This window comes from Carettochelys insculpta, chromosome 1 (assembly GCF_033958435.1).
Source record: "Carettochelys insculpta isolate YL-2023 chromosome 1, ASM3395843v1, whole genome shotgun sequence".
Lineage (NCBI taxonomy): Eukaryota > Metazoa > Chordata > Testudines > Carettochelyidae > Carettochelys > Carettochelys insculpta.
The window spans coordinates 246,302,154-246,325,847 of NC_134137.1; the positions used below are offsets into that span (position 1 = coordinate 246,302,154).

The following is a 23,694-nucleotide window of genomic DNA, read 5'->3' on the forward strand; positions in this document are numbered from 1 at the left end:
CCCTCCACACTCCAATTTTGTGAGCATTCATGGCCCTCCCTAAAATGTCCATACCAAGATGTGGCTCTCCTCTGTACTAAGGCCTTCTACCTTACAGAGCAAATTTTCAACACAGGTGACCTGCTTGATTTACTTGTGCAGAGCTGGAAGACAGAGAGAGATCCTGTTCTAATCTCGAACTAGGTCCACCACATGGCTGCATTTTATCTCAGTTACCTTACTACAATCAATCTTTAAAAATGGTATGAAAAGAAATAATTTATATTTTAACCAAGAAAACCTAATACCGTTATAACATGACATAACAGAATACTAAGCTTAATAAATACTTAGCTCATTAAATGTTAGCAATTGATGCGAATCATCTAACGATCAAAAGCAAATAATACTGCAGTACAAAGAATGAAACAACATTCTTACTAAATGTTTTTGAGACGAGAAAAGAAAAGAAAAATGACTTGTCACTCCTGCAGCTGGTTAAATACCATGAAAATCATTTGGCAAATACAACATACAATAAACACTAGTAAAATTTATCAAATACAGCATTAACTTTAAAAATATTAAAAATATTTTAATCTTTTGTTTATTTGTCCCTTTACATGAGTTAAATTTAAAAAATCATTTACAAATAGATTAGTAACATAGCTGCAACACATAAAAAACCCACGGTTTCTGGTTAAGTTGCCGAGACTCAGTTACTAAAGCCTGGTCTATGCTAGGGAGCAAAGTCAACCTCAGATATGCAATTCTAGCTACGCCACTTGTGTAGCTAGGATCGACTTACCACGATCAACCTTCTTCCCTCGTGTAGATCAGAGATCTCTGGGCTCATGCCAATGTCCCGTACTCAGTTTGTCAGCCTTGAGTGCCAAGGTCAACAACCAAGCCAAGAGAGAGAGAGGATTTTGCCGCGACTTCACACACATGGCAAAATTGATCCCCAGAAGACCGACCATGCTGACCGCCACATCCCACCCGTAAGCATAGACACACCACAAGACAGTTGCACCCAATTCAGAGGCTTAACAATCAGGCTAGTGTGTGTTAAGCCCTTGCTTTCATACTCGATCAAAAAGAGAGAAACTTACTCTAGTAGTCTGCTGTGATTAAGTTGATGGGAAGGGGGCATACGACAGCAACTGAAAGTAATCACCTTCCTCCCAGAATTGTCATCACCTGGTAAATAAAACAGTTTATAAAACATTTATAATAGCTCATTTCATATGCATAAGACTCTTGAAACAAGATCTGAATATGAAGCAAAACCCTGGATCTGAACACCTATAAACTCTGTAGCAGACTTGAACTTTGTAAGTCCCATCTCTATTCCAGACATATTGTGAACTTTGCCTTCAAATGACAAATTAATTCCTTTACCCACCACTGCCATGAACTGAAGCAGCTGTCCAATAGTGTACATAGACCGCTGGGGACGGACGCCTGGAATGCCATATTCAAATGGAAGTGAGAGCACTGAGCGCCTTTCAGGAGGCACCAGTCCACTGCAGAAGTACACCTAAAAAAATTAAAGGACCTGCTTTTTAGACTGGCCTTAACTAGGATTCCCTATTCACAGCCACATGGGGGTGAGACTACTAATACATTTTGGGCCTAGCTTCTGCCATTTATAATGGCTGTTGCATTTATATCTATACTACTAAGGGGAAGCATAATTCTAGACAATACAGTTGCTCAATTCAATTTCCTGCTTTGCTGCCAATTTCACGAGACCTCAGATAAGTCACTTCAAGCATGTCCACCCTGAATTGCAAACCTGAGTCTATGCAACGCATGTCCTGCAGATTTGTATTTCCAAGCCCACGCTTGAGTATCCACACCACAGTGCAAACTGCAGCCTGTCACTTATACTGACGAGTCTAAACTGTACTATGCAGACTCATGTCTGCCCTTCTGCTTCTGGAGTGTATCCCAGGGCTCCTCACCAGCCAAAGTAGCTCTAGGATTTGGTTTCCAGTAGATTGTTGGAGAACGTTTCTGTCCGCCCAGGTGACTTGACCAGAACTGGGGTTTGAGCCCACCCATACATCTGGCCAGGCTATTTTGTGCCCACTCCTCAGCCTGCAGCAGCTGTCAGTTCTATTTCAGGAATTGGGCAGAAAATCTGTGAGCTGCAGGTGGATGTTTTGCAAGGTTTTTTTGTTGTTGTTGACTTGCCAAAGACATCTCTTGGAGGGGGATACTAACATGCCAGCAGTGACCCAGCAGATGGTCCTCAGATCTGTTGTCACATTTGCAGATATCCCCCAAGACAGCAAATCTGGAACAGGGCCACAAGTGCAGGCAGTGAGGTTGGAGCACCACGTGGACCTGGAACGAACAGCAGTGACTCCAGAACTCTCACATGAAAAAACAAAAGGGGAAGGGGGCTTGTTGTTATCAGTCTGCCCTAACCCCTTCCAGCACTACAATGCATGCTCACGTATTTGATATATGGGCAATGTGTTGGTCCAGAAATGGGTCACCGTAGCCTTCTGGAACCTGGCTGCCTCAGACGGGCTACAGATGTGTTGCTACCCAGTTTGGAGTTGGAAAGTCAATTGCGGGAGTTGTGGAAGTGAAGGTTCCCGAGGTGATCAGGACTGTGATGTGCCCAAAGGTGGCAGGTGTTAAAAATGGGCCTGAAATAACGTCTAACTTTGAGAGCGTGGGCTTTTCAAACTGCACTCGGGCTATCAATGGGATTCATGTGCCTGTAGTCTGCCCTCTGTAAGAAACTGAGTATGTAAACTGCAAAAGACACTAGTCCATCATTATGCAGGTCCTAATCAACCCCAGAAGCAGATGACCAGCCATAACTGTGATAAAAATTAACAAGCTGCTGATTTAGCGTGGAAAGGCAGAACAGCCCTCTTACAAGGATCCTGAGCCAATGCACAGATCTGACTGACTGCCAGACAGCCTTTGGGACCCTAACACAGACACGCAGCCACCCCCTGTGTAATTTGGACTCAGATTTCAGTCACCTATGGACCAAATAAACACCTGATTTTATTTGGACTCTGACAACCTTTTTTTGAACTCCAGTGCACAGGTGGTCTGGGAGAGTGCACGTGTGAGGATTTATAAGGTGGTGCTATATTACCACAGAAGGGTATCTCAAGCTTTGATGACACCAGACAGTTGGGTCAACAAAAGTCAGCTTTTGGGACAGAACAGCAGATGTGAACAGAACTAAAATGTCTCTTCCACTAGTGTAACTCCCCTGCTGGGCTGACATAATAAAACCACTTCAACAAGAGGTATGGGGCTTATGTCTGTGTAGTTAGGACAATGCTCAGGCACTTCCTATGCTGCTGGTTCTGCTGCAGTGGCTCTGCCACTACACAGGAACAGAGTGTGAATTTTTGGGAGGGAAGGGCTGAGAAATGCAGGGCTGGGGTTTGTGGGAGAGTACTGGCAGACTCTCCAAACTCAAATCTGTTCACCCAACTTGAGCTTCATCTACAATGAAATACCCTTGGACCCAGACTTGCATCACAGTGAAATACCCTTGGACCCCTGGCTGAGCCTGCAAGCCCAAATCCTGAGATAGAATCATGGAGTACTGGAACTGGAAGGGACCTCAACAGGTCATTATGTCCAGTCCCTACCCTCATAGCAGGACGAACCACCATCTATATCATGATTTCCCAAACTGAGTGGTGTGAAGAAATTCCAGAGGGGGAAGAGGTGACCCTTCCCCCCCACCCTTCTCTCCCCCACCCCAAGAAAGAGCCACCCTTTGCTTCCAGCTCAGCCCCTGCCACGTCACATGGGCGAACCAGCTCAGCCACTATAAAAAGCAGGCAGCCGGCAAAGACCCACATGGAGACAGCTGCTTCCTGCAAAGGTGAGCAAGTGTGGGTGGAGGAGGGGAGGAGGATGGGATTAGATGTGGGGCTCGCAGTGCCTAGCTTTGGATGGGGGAAGGGAGGGCCTCTGGCGGGCAGCTCCAGCAGCACGGGGCTCAGGCAGCTGGCCAGCTTGGGTTGCACCAGGCACCCACAAGGTGGGGCCTGTGCCATTAGCCTGGATGGTCCATAGTTGGTCTCCTAGGATTTCCCAATTTATGAAGAAAATGCAGCAGCATCTTTCACATTAAATTCATTTGTTTCTGATGTTAAATTAGGCTTTTATTAAATTTTTGGGACAAAAAAACCCTATTTGTGCTTAGTTTTAATTTTAAATAACATTTTTATATCAAGATTTTGTTTATTTTAAATTACAAATTGAATTGTTTGTTAAAAAGGGGGTTGGATGATGGTAAAGCAGAGGTGGGGGTGTGAGCGTTTCTCAAAAATCAAAAGGGGTCGTGATGCCAAAAAGTTTAGGAACCATTGATCTATACCATCCCTGTTAGGTATGTATCCAACCTCTTCTTAAATATCTCCCAAAGATGGACGTTCCACAACCACCATGGGCAATTTAATTCAATACTTAACCACGCTGACAGTTAAGAAGTTTTCCCTAATGTCCAACCTAACCTTGCTGCAATTTCAGTCTGTTCTTTCAAGCCTGATTGATCTGTGTGTGAAAGGCAGGTGTCAGACCTGAGTCTCAATCCCAATTTGCCATGAGAATCAGATTCCTAAAATGCAGATAGGCATCTAGTGGGACTTTCAAAAGGGAGTTAGCTACCTATTTGTTATCATTAGGTACCTAAATGTGCTTTTAAAAATGTAGCCTTTATTTAGTCTCTGTGCTTCAGTTCCCCATATCTAAAACAGAAGCAATACTACTGCCCTACCTCACAAGGAAGTTGGGAAAATAAAGACTCTGCATAAGTCAAATATACTGAAGATTCTGGGTGCTCAGATAACGTGGTAACAGGTGGCTAACTACAATAGTAAGGCATTTCTTTTAAAGTCACTGAGATACCCTGTACTATTTTAATGGGCCTAATTCACATGAGACCCTTTCTAAACTCAAGATTCAGTGTAAATTACACATAGCTCCTGCTCTTATTCCCACTGAAGTCTCCAAAAAGTTTGGGTTTCACATCACAGGAGCAGAATAAAGAGTGAAGAGAAGGAAGCAGGGGTGGAACTGGTAAACAAAATAAATTAGGGAATAAATACTGAAGTCAACCATAGGCTGCATGCTGTCAGATCCTGGTGGAGGGAGAGTGTTTTGGGAGCTGGATCAATCCTTTTTGTTCCCCACCCAGGCTTGCAGAGTGTGCAGGCTTGCAGAGTGTGCAGAGCTGGCTCATTAGGAGCCAGCTTACAACAGAGGCTAATCGGGCACCTGCTGCCAATTGAGGCCTCCCAGCTCCTTATAAAAAGGCATCCCCCCTCCCCAGGCAGAAGAGGGGAAGGAATTGAGAGGCATACAAGGAAGAGAAACTAAAGGTTCAGAGGGGCAAAGCTGCACAGCCACGTACAGGGGAAGATGCTAGCAGGAAGTGGTAGTAGAAGTGGCCCAGGGGAAAGGCCCCTATGTTTGACGCTGAGATAAAGCCCATCAGCTGCCTCTCACCTGAGCAGTGGGCAGGCCTGGGCTCTCCCTACCCTTCCCCTGAAAAGCTACCCTACTGGAAGTCAGGAGCAAACCAAGCCTACTAAAGGGGGCTTGTTCCCCCAGCCTGGGACTTGCCTATGATGAAAATGGCTCAGTAAGAGGAGACTCTTGCCTATGGAAAGGTCCAAAGCAGCAGAAAGGCCACTGTGAGTGTCTGAGGTACACACCAGAACCCACCAGGAAGTGAAGGACCCCAAGGGGGCTGACAAGGGACTTGTCACAATATATACATCTGGAAAGCTAGGAGAGTAAAGTTTAAGACTGGTTCTCAGGATGTTCTAACACGTGCAACCAATACTCCGCCAAAGCAGAAATACTAAGCTAACAATCTTCTCAGCAACACAACCATGCATATTTTACACAGATGAACTCTTCTTAAACAAGGTCTTCAATCTATTGGGTTCTAACATGCTTTCAGTCAACATAAGGCAAGCCATTTATTTTGTACTGAATAGCTTTGTATTGTGAAAATTTCTTTTATCCAATACATGGCCATTTTCATTATCTACATATATTTGGATTCCCCTGTAGCTATATTCTTTTGTACCTCAGGGTTCTGCTGCAGAAGAGTATCCTGTTGCAAAACCACCCCCTTGTGGTGGTGGGGAAATTAATATTTAATGGAATTTTTATGTAAAAATATCCTGATTAAAATACTAAATAGAGTATTCATATACTACTTCAGAAAGAATAGGGCAATGGAACAATTGGTTCGTATCAGTAGTCTGTGTTTAAACACATCACTACTTTATTTCTTGAGGGATTTTTAAGTGCCTTTTATCTGAAATTCCCAAAACAGTTACAACTTATTCAAATCTAACAATTAAGCATTAAATGAATGATAAACATGAAATTACAAAGAAGACTTCTTTCCTAAATCCTGCCACTATTTGACCTGTTTGTTCATGTTTGACAGATACCTCACATTCGTACATAACATTCATATAATACAATCACATAAAAAACATAACATTGTAGAGGCTGAATCTCTCTCGTCCTGCATCCTTGGGACCTGACTGGTGCCAAAAGAGACTTTGCTGAACCACAGGAAGTCAATTTGGTCTAGCAGCATTACTAACGCTTCCACTGCTTAGTGGGCTTTTAGAAGACATTTAGGGGTAAATTACAACTAGGTAATGGCACAGAACACTGAGAGCCAGGACTGGTGGCTGTAAAAAAACTTTATGATAAGTGGTCATCCAGCTAGCTAAACTCATGCCTGATTATCGATACTGCCAGACAAGAGTGTTTCAGATTAGAGAGGGTCAACCTGTATTAGCAAAAGTAGGTGCAGTAGATGCACTTCAAAGAGGGTTTCTACACATTCCTTTGGCCATCTAGTATCAGCTAGCACTGAAGACAGCTACATTTCCTCTCTCAGATCACTTCTGTGAACAACAGAAAATGATGCCCAGTGTCCAGTTAAGGTAATAAAGACTTCTATTATTTCTTTTGAACTCCTGCCTGTATTAGATTCCCTGCATACCACCCAGGTCTTATACAGTGTTTACATAGCTTTACAGAAGAAGTAGGCAGTACCCCCAATGTTACTGATAAGAAAACAGAGGAGAAGTGACTTGCCAAAAGTTACGTGGCAGACTTGTAGCAAAGCGGAGAATACTGCTTTCATGAGTCTCAATCCACGATCCCTGGTCCACCATCAACACTGGCACATGGAGAGAATCTCCAGTACAGCAGAAGTGAGTCTGCCCCACAAAAGCTCATCACCTAATAAATTATTTTGCTAGTCTTAAACCTGCTATATGACTGTGTTTTTGTTTCACTGGGAGAAGGCAGGGATACCTTACACTCAGAAAAGACTACCGGATGTCATGACGCTTGGAGCCTGTTCCCAGTTCTGCTCTGATTTACTGTGTGGTCTTGAGTACAATAACCACTCTGTGCCTCAATTTCTCCACCTATACCAATGCTATAATAATACCAACTTCACTGAAATGTTGAGACACAAAAATATTCCTCAGAGGTAGCCATGTTATAGTCTGTAACTTCACAGAACAAAGAAGCACTGGTGGTGATGGGGGACTTCAACTATCCAGATATATGTTGGGAAACGAACACAGTGGGGCACAGACTATCCGATAAGTTCTTGGACTGAATTGGAGACAACTTTTTATTTCAGAAGGCTGAAAAAGCTACCGGGGGGAAGCTGTCCTAGATTTGATTTTAACAAATAGGGAGGAGTGGATTGAGAATTTGAAAATAGAAGGCAGCATGGGTGAAAGTGATCATGAAATCACAGAGTTTACAATTTTAAGGAAGGGAGAAGGGAGAACAGCAAAATAGAGACAATGGATTTCAGGAAGGCGGATTTTGGTAAACTCAGAGAGCTGGTAGGTAAGGTCCCATAGGAAGCAAGACTGAGGGGAAAAACAACTGAGGAGAGTTGGCAGTTTTTCAAAGGGACATCATTAAGGGCCCAAAATGCTTCATAAGAAAGACAGAAAATATTGCAAGAAAGACTACCTTGGCTTAACTAGGACATCTTGCATGATCTCAAAATAAAAGAGGAATCATACAAAAAATGGAAACTAGGACAAATTACACAGGATGAATATAGGCAAACAACTCAGGAATGCAGGAGCAAGATTAGAAAGGCAAGGGCACAAAATGAGCTCAAACTAGCTACGGGCATAAAGGGAAACAAAAGATTTTCTATAAATACATTACATGCAAGAGCAAGACCAAGGACATGGTAGGCCTACCGCTCAGTGAGGAGGGAGAAACAGTAACGGGAAACTTGGAAATGGCAGAGATGCTTAATGACTTCTTTGTTTCGGTCTTCACTCAGAAGTATGAAGAAGGAATGCCCAACATAGTGAATGCTAGTGGGAAAGGGATAGGTTTAGAAAATAAAACAAAAAAAGAATAAAGTTAAAAATCACTTAGAAAAGTTAGATGTCTGCAAGTCACCAGGGCCTGATGAAATGAATCCTAGAATACTCAAGAAACTGATAGAGGAGGTACCTGAGCCTTTAGCTATCATCTTTGGAAAATCATGGGAGAAAGGAGAGATTCCAGAAGACTGGAAAAGGGCAAATATAGTGCCCATCTATAAAAAGGGTAATAAAAACAACCCAGGAAACTACAGACCAATCAGTTTAACTTCTGTGCCAGGAAAGATAATGGAACAAATAACTAAAGAAATCATCTGCGAACACTTGGAAGGCAGTAAGGTGATAGGGAAGAGCCAGCATGGATTTATAAAGAACAAATCATGTCAAACCAACCTGATATATTTCTTTGATAAGATAACAAGCCTTGTGGATAAGGAAGAAGCGGTGGATGTGGTTTACCTAGATTTTAGTAAGGCATTTGATATGGTCTTGCGTGATATTCTCATCACTAAAGTAGGCAAATACAACTTAGATGGGACTACTGTCAGGTGGGTGCAAAACTGGGTGGATAACCCTACTCGGAGGCCGTTTCTACACAGGCCATTTCTTTCAGAAGTGGAATGCTAATACACAGAGCAAAAGATGCTAATGAAGTGTGGATGTAAATTCCCTGTGCCTCATTAGCATAATGTCATGTGATTTGGAGTCCAGAAGACCGTTCTTCCGGACTCCAAAATGCCGTGTAGAAGCGCGGCCCCCGGTGGGGGGGCTTCCGGAAGGAAGCCCTCCTTCCAGAGGCCCCTTCTTCCCAAATTTTTGAGATATTGATATTCCCAAATTTTTGGGGAGAAGGAGCCTCTGGAAGGAGGACTTCCTTCCGGAAGCCCCCCTGCAGGGCCGCGCTTCTACACGGCATTTTAGAGTCCAGAAGAACGGTCTTCTGGACTCCAAATCACGTTACGTTATGCTAATGAGGCACGAGGAATTTGCATCCACACCTCATTAGCATCTTTCACTCCGTGTATTAGCATGAGACTTCCGAAGGAAGTGGCCTGTGTAGAAACAGCCAGAGAGTAGATATTAATGGTTCTCAATCTTGCTGGAAAGGTATAATAAGTGGAGTTACGCACGGCTCTGTTTTGGGACCGGTTCTCTTCAATGTCTTCATCAACGATTTAGACATTCGCATAGAAAGTATGCTTATTAAGTTTGCAGATAATACCAAGCTAGGAGGCATTGCAACTGCTTTGGAAGATAGGGTTAAAATTCAAAATGATCTGGACATATTGGAGAAATGCTCTGAGGTAAACAGGATGAAGTTTAATAAAGACAAATGCAAAGTGCTCCACTTAGGAAGGAACAATCAGTTTCACACATACAGAATGGGAAGCGACTGCCTAGAAAGGAATATGACAGAAAGGGATCTAGGGGCTATAGTGGACCACAAGCTAAATATGAGTCAACAGTGTGATGCTGTTGTAAAAAAAGCAAACATAATTCTGGGAAGTATTAACAGGTGTGTTGTGAGCAAGACAGGAGAAGTCATTCTTCCACTCTACTCTGTGCTGGTAGGCCTCAGTTGGAGTATTCTGTCCAGTTCTGGGCACCACATTTCAACAAAGATGTGGAGAAATTGGAAAGGGTCCAGAAAAGAGTAACAAGAATGATCAAAGGACTAGAGAACATGACCTATGAAGAAAGGCTGAAAGAACTGGGCTTGGTTAGTTTGGGGGAAAAAAAAAAAAAAGATTGAGGGGGGACATGATAGTGGTTTTCACGTATCTAAAAGGGTCTCATAAGGAGAAGAGAGAAAACTTGTTCTTGGCCTTTGAGAATAGAACAAGAAACCATGGGCTTAAACTGCAGCAAGGGAGGTTTAGGTTGGACATTAAAAAAAAGTTCCTAACTGTCAGGGTGGTCAAACAGTGGAAGAAATTGCCTAGGGAGGTTGTGGAATCTCCATCTCTGGAGATATTTAAGAACAGGTTAGATAAATGTCTATCAGGGTGGTCTAGACAGTACTTGGTCCTGCCATGAGGGCAGGGGGCTGGATTTGATAACCTCTCAAGATCCCTTCCAATCCTAGCATTCTATGATTCTATAATCCTGTAGCACCTTAAAAGATTAACAATGTTATTTATTTGATGATGAGCTTTGGTGGAAAAGACCCACTTCAGATCTGTAGAAGAACACGGGGAAAAAAAATGAGGAATCTGCTAAATTGGGGGGGTGAGAGGGAGAGAAAAAACCCTCTGTGGGTGTCTATTAAGTTACATGGGATGTCTGCCTCCTCTGCGAATATCAAAGATGGAGAAATTGCCCTTGTAACGCATAAGAAAATTGAGATGTTTCAGTCTGCGGTGATAGATATCAAACCTGAAAATGAATTCCAATTCAGATGTCTTCCTTTGTAATCTAGTGTTAAAAATCTCTTTGTTGCAATACACAGACCATTAATTTGTTAAGTTTGTCCTGGCAAGTTAAAGTGCTCACTTGCCCTTTTGCGTGTTTTCAGATTGCTAATTTCTGATTTGTGCCCATTCATCCTTCAGTGCAGAGACTGTCCAGTTTGTCTAATGTACATGGCAGAGGGGCATTGCTGACACATAATGGCATAGGTCACATTAGTGGAAGTGCAGGAAATGGAGCCCCTGATTGTGTGATTGACATGGTTAGGTGGTCCAGTGATGGTGTCACTAGTGTAAATATGCTGACAGAGCTGGCAACCAGGTTTGTTGCAAGGAAAGGTTCTAGGGTTTGCATTTCTGAGGTATGGCGTATGGCTGGTAGTGAGAGTTTTCTTGAGGTTCGGTGGCTATCTGAAGGAAAGAACAGGCCTGTCACCTAGGGCCTGAGAGAGTAAAGGATCATGTTCCAATATCGGCTGCAGATTGTCAATAATCTGCTGGAGGAGTTTGAGTTGAGGGCTATAGGTGATGACAAGTGGTGTTCTGTTATTAACCTTCTTGGGCCTATCTAGAAGTAGCTGGCTTCTGGCCCTCTCAATCTGCTTCTTTACTTCTCCCAGTGGATAATTAATTTTTATGAATGCCTGGTAGACATATTGAAGTTTTTGGTCTCTATCAGTAGAATTGAAGCAGGTGTGGCTGGATCTTACAGCCTGACTATAAATGATAGATTGCGTGATGTGTCCTGGATGGAAGCTGGAGACATGTAGGTAAGAGTAGCAGTCATTGGGTTTCCTGTATAAAGTGGGATTGATTTGACCATCAGTGATTTGTATTGTGGTGTCCAGAAAATGGCTCTTTCATGTGGAATGGTAACGCCTGAGCTTCATGGTGGGGTGCAAATTGTTAAAATCCCTGTGGAATTCTTCAAGGGTCTCTTTATTATGGGTCCAAATGTTGAAGATATCACTGATGTAGCATAAGTATAGGAGAGTTATCAGGGATCAGGATCTGAGGAAATGTTCTAAGTCAGCCAAAAAATGTTAGCATACTGTGGGGCCATATGGATGCCTTAGCAGTGCTGCTGATCTGGAGGTATAAATTGTCCCCAAATTGAAAATAGTTGTGGGTGAGGACAAAGTTGCACAGCTCAGGTCACCCGATGTGCCACGGTAACATCTGGAATGGTGTTCCTGATGGCTTATAGTCCATCTTCATGTGGAATATTCGTGTAAAGCATTTCTACATCCATGGTGGCCAGGATGTTATTTTTAGGAGGATTTTGGATGTTCTGTAATTTCCTCAGGAAGTCAGTGGTATCTTGGAGACAGGTAGGAGTGCCGGTAACATAGGGTTTGAGGAGGGAGTCAACCTAGCAGGATAGTGCTACAGTAAGTGTGCCAATACCCGAAATGACAGGACATCTGGGGTTTCCAGGTTTATGGATTTTGGGTAGCAGACAGAATAATCCTGGATGGGGTTCTGAAGGCGTGTCTATGAATTTGGTGCTGAGTAGAGGCAGGGAGTTTCTTTTGGTATTCCTCAGTGGGATCAAAGCAAAGAGGCCTGTACGACATAGTGTTCCGAAGTTGTCTGCCTCCTGTTCACAGCCTGGTTTATCCATGATGACTACAGCACCCCCTTTATCAGCCAATTTGATTATAATGTCAGAGTTATTTTTGAGATTCTGGACAGCATTGCCTTCAGCACTGCTGAGATCATCTGTCACTTGGTGTTTGCACACAATGTCAGCCTCTACAGGGTTGAGGAAGTATTTATTACAGAAGTCCAGAATGTCTTTATGACTGTCATGGGTGGGTGGAAGGGGAGTCCACACAGAATTCTTCTTGTGATAGAGGGTCAGCTTGATGGTCATTGATGTGTTGGAAGTATTCCCTCAGCCGAAGATGGTGAAAGAAGGGTTCAGGGTCACTACAAAGTTGTATTGAGTTTGTGGGAGTGGTTGGACAGAAAGAAAGTCCCCGGGATAAGACCAACACTTCTGCTGGGCTAAGTTTGTAGCTGGAAAGATAAACAATATTATCCAGTGAGTTGAGGCTGTCATGGTTGTACTTCCCTGTGGCAAGAAGCAGTTTAGATAGTAACAGTTTAGATAGTTTATTACCCTTTTCTCTTTTGTAGGGAGTAGAAGTGTATATTATAGATGTTTTGTCTTGTGTTATTGAAGTCCCACAGCGTGGCACCTTGTGTGGAAGTTAGGCTCCTGATGAGAGTTTCAAGGTCAAAGAGGTCATTCTTGATTCTCTCCTGTTTGTTGTACAGGACACTGATTAGCTGGTTCCTCAGTTTCTTTGAGAGTATGTGGCATAGTCTCTCACTGTAATCAGTGTAGTATGTTGATTGTGATGGGTTTTTCACTTCCAGTCCCTTGGGCATGAGGTCCATGTTTTTCCGTTTTAGAGAGGAAGATGATGTCTGCCTGGATCTGTGCAAGCTTTCATGTAGTTGATGGACTTACACGCCAAACAGCTAAATGCAGTACTTTTAGAGAGGTAGCCATGCTAGTCTGTATCTTCACAAAAGAAAAAATGCAGTCCTGTGCCAGCAAGACCTTCTGCCTTGTACATTGGACAAACTGGATAATCCCTTCATCAAAGAATGAATGGACACAAATCAGACATCAGGAATCTGAATATCCATAAACCAGTAAGTGAGAGCTTTAACTTGCCAGGACACATTATTGATGATTTAATGGTCTGTGTATTACAACAAAAATCATTTAATACCAGATTACAAAGGGCAACATCTGAATTGGAATTCATTTTTAAGTTTGATACCTATCGCCATGGACTCAATAAAGATCTCAAATGTCTTATGCACAACAAGGATAATTTCCCCACCTTTGATATTCACAATGGTGGCAAACATCCCACTTAACAGACACTTACAGAGGTTTGTTTCTCTCCCCCTATCCCTTCCTTCTCTCTTATTTAAATGATTCCGCTGGGGCTTTTTTTCCCATTTTTTTCCCTGCGTTCCTGCCCCCTCTTCCCCACTCATTATTCTGAAGAAGTCGGTCTTTCCCACAAAAGCTCATCACCTGATGAATAATATTGTTAGGTCTTTGAGGTGCTACAGGACTGCTTCCTTTGTTTTGAGAAAAATTCCTGTTCTTTTTCCATACCAGTCTAACTTGTAATAAAACTCTGAAGAAAGCCACTATATATTAAAAATTAATGACCAAAACAAAACTAGAGCTCCACTGGTATGACTGAGAGGATACTGCTGGCCAGATCTGCTGAGTTAGAGCCTTGCAGCTTGGAATAAACTACCCCATTCAGTCTGAAACAATTTGACCCTAAGATCTCTTCCCCCCCGCCAATCAGACACTCGAAAACTGGGGTTTGACACAGCAGGGAATTGTAATTGTAAGGGTGGAGAAATGTTTGAGGTTGTGAGATTTGTGATTATTTCTCCCTGTAAGCTGTGCGCTTGCGTGGCCACTCAGATTCAAATGCCAGAGTATTCATGATGAGGCTTATTGTTTTTACTGGTGGTGCACATTCATACATGCCCCAGTGCACAAAAAATCTGCACACAGATGGAAAAAAAAATAATGGGAACTTTGTGACATCTTATTTTAAATTTCTGTATTTAGGATGCATTTTTATATTTTGTCAAGGGCACCTAGAGCATTAAGATAGTCCCTTATATTAGCATTTACACAATTTAAAACATAAATAAAGTGAAAAATTCCTGTGGCGGCTACATTTTCCTGTGAAATTGTCAAGAAGTAAATGAGAAGAGAAGGATGCTCATTCTGTACAGAAATCAATGTAAAAAGAAATGCAACCTAAATACGCCTCAGTGATTCAATTTATATTTTGAAGTGTTTCAGGTCTGAATGGTTTTATTTTATTTTTCTTTATTTTATGGATTGATAGTGTTTAGGAATTTCAAATAAATACAAATAACCTGCTTAAACCCTGCTTGAAAAATGGTGCTTCTTGCATTTGTCACCATATCCCTTCTCCAGAGGAGTATAATCAAGTAAAAGTCACTGCTTCTTCCAGTTTCCTCCACCCAGAGTGACAGCTTCTAAAGATCCCAAAACCCCCAGAAGAAATGAGACGAAGGGCAGAACAAGACCCACTGGGGTGTAAGCAGTTTGGCCTCAGCACTAGATGCCACCTACCACTAGAGAAGAGGTCTGTAATGAGAGGAAAAGGTGCAGAGAGAAAAAGGGGCACCATTTCTCTAAGATGAGGCATAGGTTTTCTAGTTTCTGTAGACCACTTCATCATCTTCATATCATAGAACTGGAAGGAACCTTCAGAGGTCATCGAGTCCAGTGCCCTGCATTCACAGCAGGACCTATCACCTTCCCGGACCATTTTTTTTTGTTTGTTTTTTTAAAAATCTAACCTGCCCCAGATTCTTGAAAGGCCCCCTCAAGGATTGAGCTCACGACCCTAGGTTTACAAGGCCAATGCTCTAACCATTCAACAAAGAAATGAGTCATGCAGCTGGGCCTCTGCCACAAATTTTGAATCCCAACTGTCTCAAAGTATGGTGCAGTTCACATCTGGGGCAATAATTTAGGCCTATATCCTTTTAAATTAAGTTAATCACACAGAGAATATATACCACTATAGTGACACGCACACAAACAGCAACTTTGAGTTTCATTTCTAATGCTTTTTCATATTGGTTTGAACTCAAGATGAGTTTCTTTATAGATTTCTCTTCCTATCTCTTAGCACGGAACAGCCAGGTGACAGCCTGATGTAGGCTTGTTTTGTTTCTACAGTTATTTTCAGTACATTTACCTGCCCATGCAAAGTCTGAAAGGACAAACACTATATAAACTACTTGGACATTTTCAGATGAAAAGGTGCTATATAAGTGCAAAGATTACTATTTTGGGGTCCAATAGTGAAGTCCTTAAGTTGTCCCGACATTGCAGAACTCCATTAATATCAAAGGGGCTCCACATGGGGGCAGGCATCAGATTGCATGGAGTCAGTTGCTGAATGAGGAACAGATTTTTCAAAGGTATTTACTTGCTTGGAGATGCAGATACATGTCTAATGAGATTTCCAGCAGTGCCTGAGCAGAGCAGGCACTGAACTCCCATTGAAACTCGACAACTAACCAGTTTAGGTGTTTCTGAAAATTCCACTCAGAGATGTGTGCATCTTTAGGTGCCTAAATACCGTTGTCAGTCTGGCCTGGACTTCTCACTCAAGCATAAATCTCTGAAATCATTAAGCCAAACTGCACACTCAGCCATTTCAGGGAATGAAATTGATTTTCCCTCTTGGGGCATGTGAGGATATTAAGTGCTGCCCTTGCATCAATCACCCAAGATCATGCAGATACACCTAAAGCAAAGACTGTCAAGGAAGAGACCTCAGCATATTATTGGTTGTGACAGCATCCGGACTATCAGCAGGAACAGATTGTGTGGAGCCAATTCTCCTATGAAACCAAAATGTTCTTGTGTATTATTTGCTGACAAGAAGCTGCTACCCCACTGAGAAGCAGCATATAATATGTACAGTCCATATTAAGATTTGTGCACTTTAAAACACAGGATTGCACAAAAACCTCTGGGATTTTCTGTCTGTATTTCAGGTTTATTCTAAGCACTGCAATATATGTACATTGCACAGCACGTTTTATCCCCAGTACAAGTTTCAATTTAAAAAACAAACAAACAAACAAAAAAAAAGCCAACCAACCAGCAGATGCAGGGAAGGAAATGCTATAGTGCCAGGAAAATTAATTGTTTTACTTTTTAATTAAGATCATGGATAGCATTTCAATTGCTGGCTGCATGTTGCAGATCAAAGGTATTTTATAATTGCTGTAGCTAATACCCATTTGCAAATAAACTCTTGTAAGATCTAGTATTTTAAAATATTTTTGCATTGATTCAGCAGTGTAAAACACGCTGATCATTGTATTATATTTTCTACAATGTCAGTTAAAGCAATAGGGCTGGAGTCAACAGGAGATTTCCCATTGAAGTCAATGTCATAAGAGATGGGACCACAAATCTAGGAAAGTTGCCTTAGCAATGACAGACATTTCCCATATTTATTTATTCCAAATAAATGTAGTCTAGTAAAACTGGTACCAGATTGTACCAAATAGTACAATGAACAATGCTACCACTGCAGAACCAAATTGTACCATTGAATTTCTATAGAGAGAAATTCCCTTCTTGAATAATAAGAGTAGAGCAATAGGAACATCCTACTGGCCACAGGGATAGGGTGGTGTCAGTGACTGAAATGTTCATTGACAGTATAAAGGCTACAGAAACAATGAAAGCCCTCATTATTTTTAGGTTTCCTATCTGCATATTGACTGGGTAAAAGTCTCACCAGGATGGGACGTTAAAAAAAAAACACTTTCTGGATGTAATAAATGAAAGCTTCTTGGGCCAATTAGTCCCGGACCCACAAGGGGAAAAAAAAAAAAATCAGTAGAGCACAGGATATAGTGGAATAGGTAAACAGAGATGAACCACTCAGTAGTAGCACCCATAATGTACATTAATTTAATAACTTGTTGGGGGGAGGGCAGGAGGAGGGAATACCAAAGAAATCCACCACTGTAGCCCAAGTATCAGTAGCAAACAAAAGATTTCAATCATTCAGTAAAATCACGACAATGGATGGGATTGTAGTAAAGCCCAGCAAATACCAACAAGACACCATACATGAAAACATTGCCAGGTTTATTTATGCCACAAATTCATTTTTTTGCAGTGTTCACAATAAACACCTTAATTGACATGATTGAGCCCTCCCCACCTGGTAAAGATGACATTGGTGGAAAGTTGCCAGATACAGAATATGAGAAGGAAGGGTGTGCAAGAATAGTGAGGGAGAAGTTGCTAATTTAAGCCCTGATGTATGGTACAAAGCACACAATGATCTAGTAAGATGTACCTCTCTGACAACCGAAGATGGGGTTGCATATCTCTCCGAAACAATAGATGCTTTGGGAAATGCCCCACATAAAGAGAAGTTACTCACCTGTAGTAATGATGGTTTTTCGAGATGTGTCCCCGTGGGTGCTCCACAATAGGTGTCGGGCGAGCCCGACGCCGCAGATCGGAATTCTTCTAGCAGTTTCTATTGGATCGCGCATGCGCCGATGTGCGCCGCTCCCTTGTGCGCTCTCGGTCATGTGCGCAATCCTGTCCCCGCCAGTTCCTTGACCAACCGCCTCGGATGCTCCTGAAAAACACCAGACAGAGATCCGAAGCGGGGAGGATGGGTGGGTGGTGGAGCACCCACGGGGACACATCATCTCGAAGACCCATCGTTACTACAGGTGAGTAACTTCTCTTTCTTCTTCGAGTGGTCCCCGCGAATGCTCCACAATAGGTGACTACGCAGCAGTAACCCAAGTAAGGAAGTGGGTAATCGATTCATGTGCAGCTTGCCCCCGAGAGGACTGCTGTCGACAGACGGCTATCCTCATCGAACACCTGATGCAGGGCGTAATGTTTGGTGAAGGTGTCGTAGGATGACGAGGTCGCCGCTCTACAGATGTCTTTTAACGGAATTCCCTTGAAGACGGCTGTTGATGCCGCCACCGCCCTGGTGGAGTGAGCCCTAGGCGGGGCCAGCAAAGGGGTCTTTCGAAGCTCGTAGCACAGTTTTATACAGGACACAATGTGCTTTGAAATTCTCTGGGAAGAGAGGCCTTCCCTTTTTGACCTGGGAGCGAGAGACACCAGAAGCATGTCCGTTTTCTGGAAGGACTTAGTTCTGTCTATGTAAAAGGCCAACGCCCTCCTCATACCTAGGAGATGTAGGCGCACCTCCTTGCTGGAGCCGTGAGGCTTCGGGTAAAACGAGGGTAAAACTATTGGTTCGTTAAGGTGGAACTCCGAGGAAACTTTTGGAACGAAGGCTGAATGTAACCGTAAGATTACCACTTCCTTTGAGAATACCGTGCAGGGCGGCATTGCCATCACTGCTGCGAGCTCGCTCACCCTGCGGGCTGACATAATCGCAAGGAGGAAGGTTGTTTTCATCGTAAGGAGTCGGAGGGGTACCGTGGCTAATGGTTTGAAGGGTGGTCCCAATAGCGCGCTGAGCACCAAGTCCAAACTCCACGATGGCGGTAGCGGTTTTCGAGGAGGGTACAGGTTTACCAGCCCCTTCAAGAACCTTGTGACAATGGGGTGGGCAAATACAGTGGGCCCTTCCTCTTTATGCCGAAAAGCTGATATCGCGGCGAGGTGGACCTTTAGCGAGGATAGAGAAAGCCCGTCTCGTTTGAGGTCCAATAGGTATTCTAGTATTACAGTTATAGGAACATCATGGGGAGCTAACTGTTTGGCGGAACACCAGGCTGTAAAGCGTGTCCATTTCTGTTCGTAAGTCCTCCTGGTGGAGGCTCTTCGGCTACACTCCAAGACTTGTCGTGCTCCCTCCGTACACGTATTCTCTAAGGCGTTGAGCCATGGATTAACCATGCTTGTAGGCGTAGTCCCTGAGGGTGCGGGTGCACTATGGACCCCTGAGACTGCGTGAGTAAGTCCAGTGCCACCAGGAGGGGGAGTGGTGGACAATCCGACATGCGCAGAAGCAAGGGAAACCATTGTTGCCGGTCTCAAGTTGGAACTATGAGTATCATGCAAGCTCTCTCCCTTCTGGCTTTCTGCAGAACCTTGTGGATAAGCGTTATGGGGGGAAAACGCGTAGAGTAGAGGGCCCTTCCATGAAAATCATGAATGCGTCCCCCAGGGACCTCAGCCCTATTCCTGCTCTGGAGCAGTACCGGGGGCACTTCTTGTTGTACTAGGTGGCAAACAAATCGACTTGGGGAAACCCCCATATACGAAAAATGCACCGTAGCAGGTCGGAGCGGATCTGCCATTCGTGCGTGAGTGCGAAGCGCATGCTCAGCTGATCTGCCTTCATGTTGTGGGCACCCAGCAAGTACGAGGCTTTCAACATTATGTTGCTGGCGATGCACCAGTTCCACAATCGGACTGCTTCCACGCATAACGCACGGGATTGTGCCCCTCCTTGTCAACTGATGTAGAACATAGTGGAGGTATTGTTGGTATTGATCCCGACTACTTTGCCATGCAGGTATTCCCGAAAATGTCTGCAAGCATTGAACACTGCTCTGAGCTCCAGTATGTTTATGTGCAGTGTCTGTTCCGCGGGGCACCATAGCCCTTGCGTCACCTTGCTGCCAGTGTGCACTCCCCATCCTATGTGGGAGGCGTTGGTTGTAAGAAAAACAGAAATTTGTGGTTGGTGGAAGGGCACCCCCACTAGCAGGTTCTTGGAATTTTCCCACCATGCTAGTGATCTGCGCACCTCCATCGTGGGCAACACTACCCTGTGTACAGTGTGGGATGCCGGTTTGTAAACACTCGCCAGCCAATGCTGCAGGCTTCACATGTGTAACCTGGTATTCTGTACCACAAACGTCGCTGCCGCCATGTGCCCCAACAGTTGCATGCACGTTAGGACTGGCACAGCGGGGCTGTACGTCATGACTTGCACCAGGGAGTTGATGGCGCGGAAGCGGGCGTCGGGCAGGTATACTCTTGATGCAATAGAGTTTATGCGTACCCCTATGAACTCTATATCTTGCGTGGATTCGGTCTTTGACTTTGTAAGGTTGATAACTAGGCCCAGCGAAGTAAACGTGTTCGCGGTGACACGTATCATGCGTAGGACCTCTGCCTTTGAGGCCCCTTTCAGTAGGCAGTTGTCCGGATATGGAAAAATAAACACGCCCTGTCTGTGCAGGTAGGCTGATACCAGTGCCAGGGTTTTGGTAAAGACTCTGGGTGCCGAGGATAGGCCAAACGGAAGAACCCTGTACTGGAAATGTTCCCCACCGACCGTGAAGCAGAGGAAGCGTCTGTGTGCCGGGTGGATTGTTATATGAAAGTAAGCATCTTGTAAGTTGACGGCTGCAAACCAGTCTCCATCATCCAGTGCCATAAGTATGGAGGCAACTGTAATCATCCGGAAGCGCTGCTTGCGCAAGTAACGGTTGAGGCCCCGTAGATCCAAAATCGGCCTCCAGCCTCATGTTTTCTTCTCTGTTAGGAAGCAGCGCGAGTAAAAACCTTTCCCTTGGAATTGTTCCGGCACTCTTTCCACCGCCCCTATGAACATGAGGTGATCTACCTCCTGCTTCAGCCTCGCCTCGTGGGCAGCGTCCCTGAGATGAGGCCGGGTGGGAGGTTTCGTTGGTGGAGGTGACTGGAAGGGGATCGTGTAACCCGTGGCTATAATTTCTAGCACCCATTTGTCTGTTGTGATCTTTTGCCATTGGGAGCGGAACGGTTTGAGGCGATGATGGAACATGAGATGAGAATGGCATTGAGCGATGGTGTTTATAGTGCAGTCCTCGACATACCCGTCAAACTTGCTGTTTCTGGGCTTGCTCCGAGGGTGTACGGCTTTGTTGAGCACGTCGCCTGGGGGCCCTGTACTGCTGCTGCTGTTGATGGAGCCCTTGGTCATAGCCTCGCTGATATTGTGTGCGCTGTGGTTGGTAAGCGTAGCGTCTTTGCTGAGGATAGAATTTCTTTTTCTTGTATGGGGGAGTATAAATACCCAAGGTCTTAAGTGTGGCCCTCGAGTCTTTGCTGGAGTGGAGGACTGAGTCGGTTGAGTCCACAAACAGCTTTTGCTTGTCAAAAGGAAGATTCACGATCTTCGCCTGTAGGTCTCTGGGGATACCGGATGTCTGGAGCCAGGATTCCCTACGCATTACCACTGCTGCGGCAGTTGAACGTGCCGCTGTGTCCGCCACGTCCAGGGCAATCTGGACTCCCATCTGCGATGCCGCATAGCCCTCTTGGACAATCGCCTTTAACACTGGCTTCCTGTCCTCCGGATGAATCCATGAGAGGAGCGAGTCTGGAGTAATTGTCAAAGTTATGGTTTGATAGATGTGCCGCGTAATTTGCCATTCTCAATAATAAGGTAGAGGAGGAGTAGACCTTCCTGCCGAACAGCTTTAATTTCTTAGCATCTTTATCCGACCCCCCTGATTTGTACTGAGACGTCTTCGACCTCTGCTGGGACAATTCGACCACCAAAGAATTGGGTTGTGGGTGGCTAAACAGGAACTCCATGCCCTTGGCTTGGACGAAGTACTTCTTATCCGCTCTCTTGTTCGTAGGCAGAATACAGGCCGGAGTCTGCCATATGTTAGTGGCTGACTCCATAATGGGTTCGTCCAGTGGGATAGCCATTTTATATGAAGCCAGGGGTCTCAAATTTTTCAGGAGTTTATGGTGCTTCTCCTGCACCTCTGCTATTTGAATGTCCGGTGTGAATGCTACTCTTTTGAACAGCTCCTGGAATTGTTTAAGGTCATCCGGAGGGGAGACATCCCCGGCGGCAATGGCCTCATCTGGGGAAGATGAGGAGGAACCGGTGGGGTAAGCCTCCCTCAAATCCTCTGGCTCCCGAGTTCGGTGGTATACTTGCTCCCTGGTGGGCTGTGAAGGGAAGTCTCGGGACTCTGGACCTAATTCCCCCTGGGACAACTGCGTTCCCGTCCCAGAGCGAGAGTGTACACGGGAGTATTGACGAGTAGTAGGAGAGGACTTGCCCCTGGATCTAGACCTGCGGTGTCTGTGTTCAGCATGATGAGGACAATCATAGCAACATGGGCAAGGGCCCGGTGATGGAGACCAGGACCACGATCGGCGAGTGTACCCATGATGTCCGGGAGAGCGGGATCTCCATGACGACATTGATAGTGGTGAAGCTCATTTGTGATAGTACTCAAGGGGATCCATACCCAAAAATGGTGAAGGTGGCCTGAGCCACGGTGAAATTGGTTGGAGGAACGGAGAGGGAGGCCCGAAATAAGCTGGTGGAGTTGCTGCCCGGCGGTGCGGCATGTGTATCTCGGGAGCGGGGCTGGGTGATAATGGCATAGCAGCCCCGCCTGGAGATGGACTAAGGTGCCGGGTTTCAGCTCTAGCCTTGCCCTTCCCCTGCAGGGTGGGCGCCGCCCCCTCCCGTGCCGGGGGTCTGGCCCCGTTGTCGGCGCCGCGCTCGGCACCGTCAACAGCGGTGCCACGTGGGTAGCTTCCTCTGGCGCCAGTAGGCCCCGTGCTGGGTGCCCCTGCGCCGTCGGCGCCGCCAATTCCGGCGCTTGCCACGCTGGCGCTCGCGGCGCCTTCCGTGCCGCCTGCTGTATAGTCGGAGGCCCGGCCTCGGCCACGTGCGCTGCTGCACTGCTGCTTTCATCAGCTCGCAGCTGGGGGCTCTGCATTCCACCCGTCCTGCTCGCTGGGACCGCCGGCAAGGATCGAGCCAGGGAGAGTTTCCTCGTCTTCTGCACAGAGGGGGTCAAAGAGGCCGCCTTCCTTTTATGCGACCCAGAGGGCCCCTCTGTGTGAGGCTTCTCCGGCGGCTCAGGCTGGAGAGCCTTATCAAACAAGATCATTTTGAGCCTCATTTCTCTGTCCTTCCTGGCCCTGGCTGTAAGCTTAGCGCAGTGGGAACACTTCTGGGTAACAGGAGACTCCCCCAGGCAACGAATACATTCACTATGCCCATCTGAGGCCGGCACAGCCTCGCGGCATGACTCACACTTCTTAAACCCCGAGGAAGCCATCGCGGTGAGTCTTTACTTTTAATAGGGTACTTAGCCACTAATCAGTGCTTTCTAACCCAAAATAACATTCACGGCCTTCAGGGCAGCAGACGGCTGAACAGCCTATTGTCCGCCCCTCTCTCCTTCGTTCCTCTTCTCTCTGCTACTTCATATGCTCTTCTCTTTTTTTTTTGTATAATAGTGACAAACAACGAACTAACACATAAAAACAACTATCTTATCTGTCTTGGGCTTTGGCTGGAGCAGATTCCGTCTGCAGCCGATGGCGGTTGAGAAGGAACTGGCGGGGACAGGATCGCACACATGAC

At 45.1% G+C, this 23,694-nt stretch overlaps 1 protein-coding gene across 3 annotated transcripts in view; it reads right to left on the minus strand.

The window, feature by feature from the left end:
* The window catches only part of ARHGAP8 (Rho GTPase activating protein 8), a 218,876-nt gene that overhangs the window by 131,585 nt on the left and 63,597 nt on the right, over window positions 1–23,694 (minus strand). For all 3 annotated transcript variants that reach the window (XM_075003579.1, XM_075003559.1, XM_075003569.1), the window contains one exon: window positions 1,092–1,179. In XM_075003579.1, the coding sequence (XP_074859680.1) occupies window positions 1,092–1,179 (88 nt within the window). The remainder of the gene's footprint in view (window positions 1–1,091; window positions 1,180–23,694) is intronic.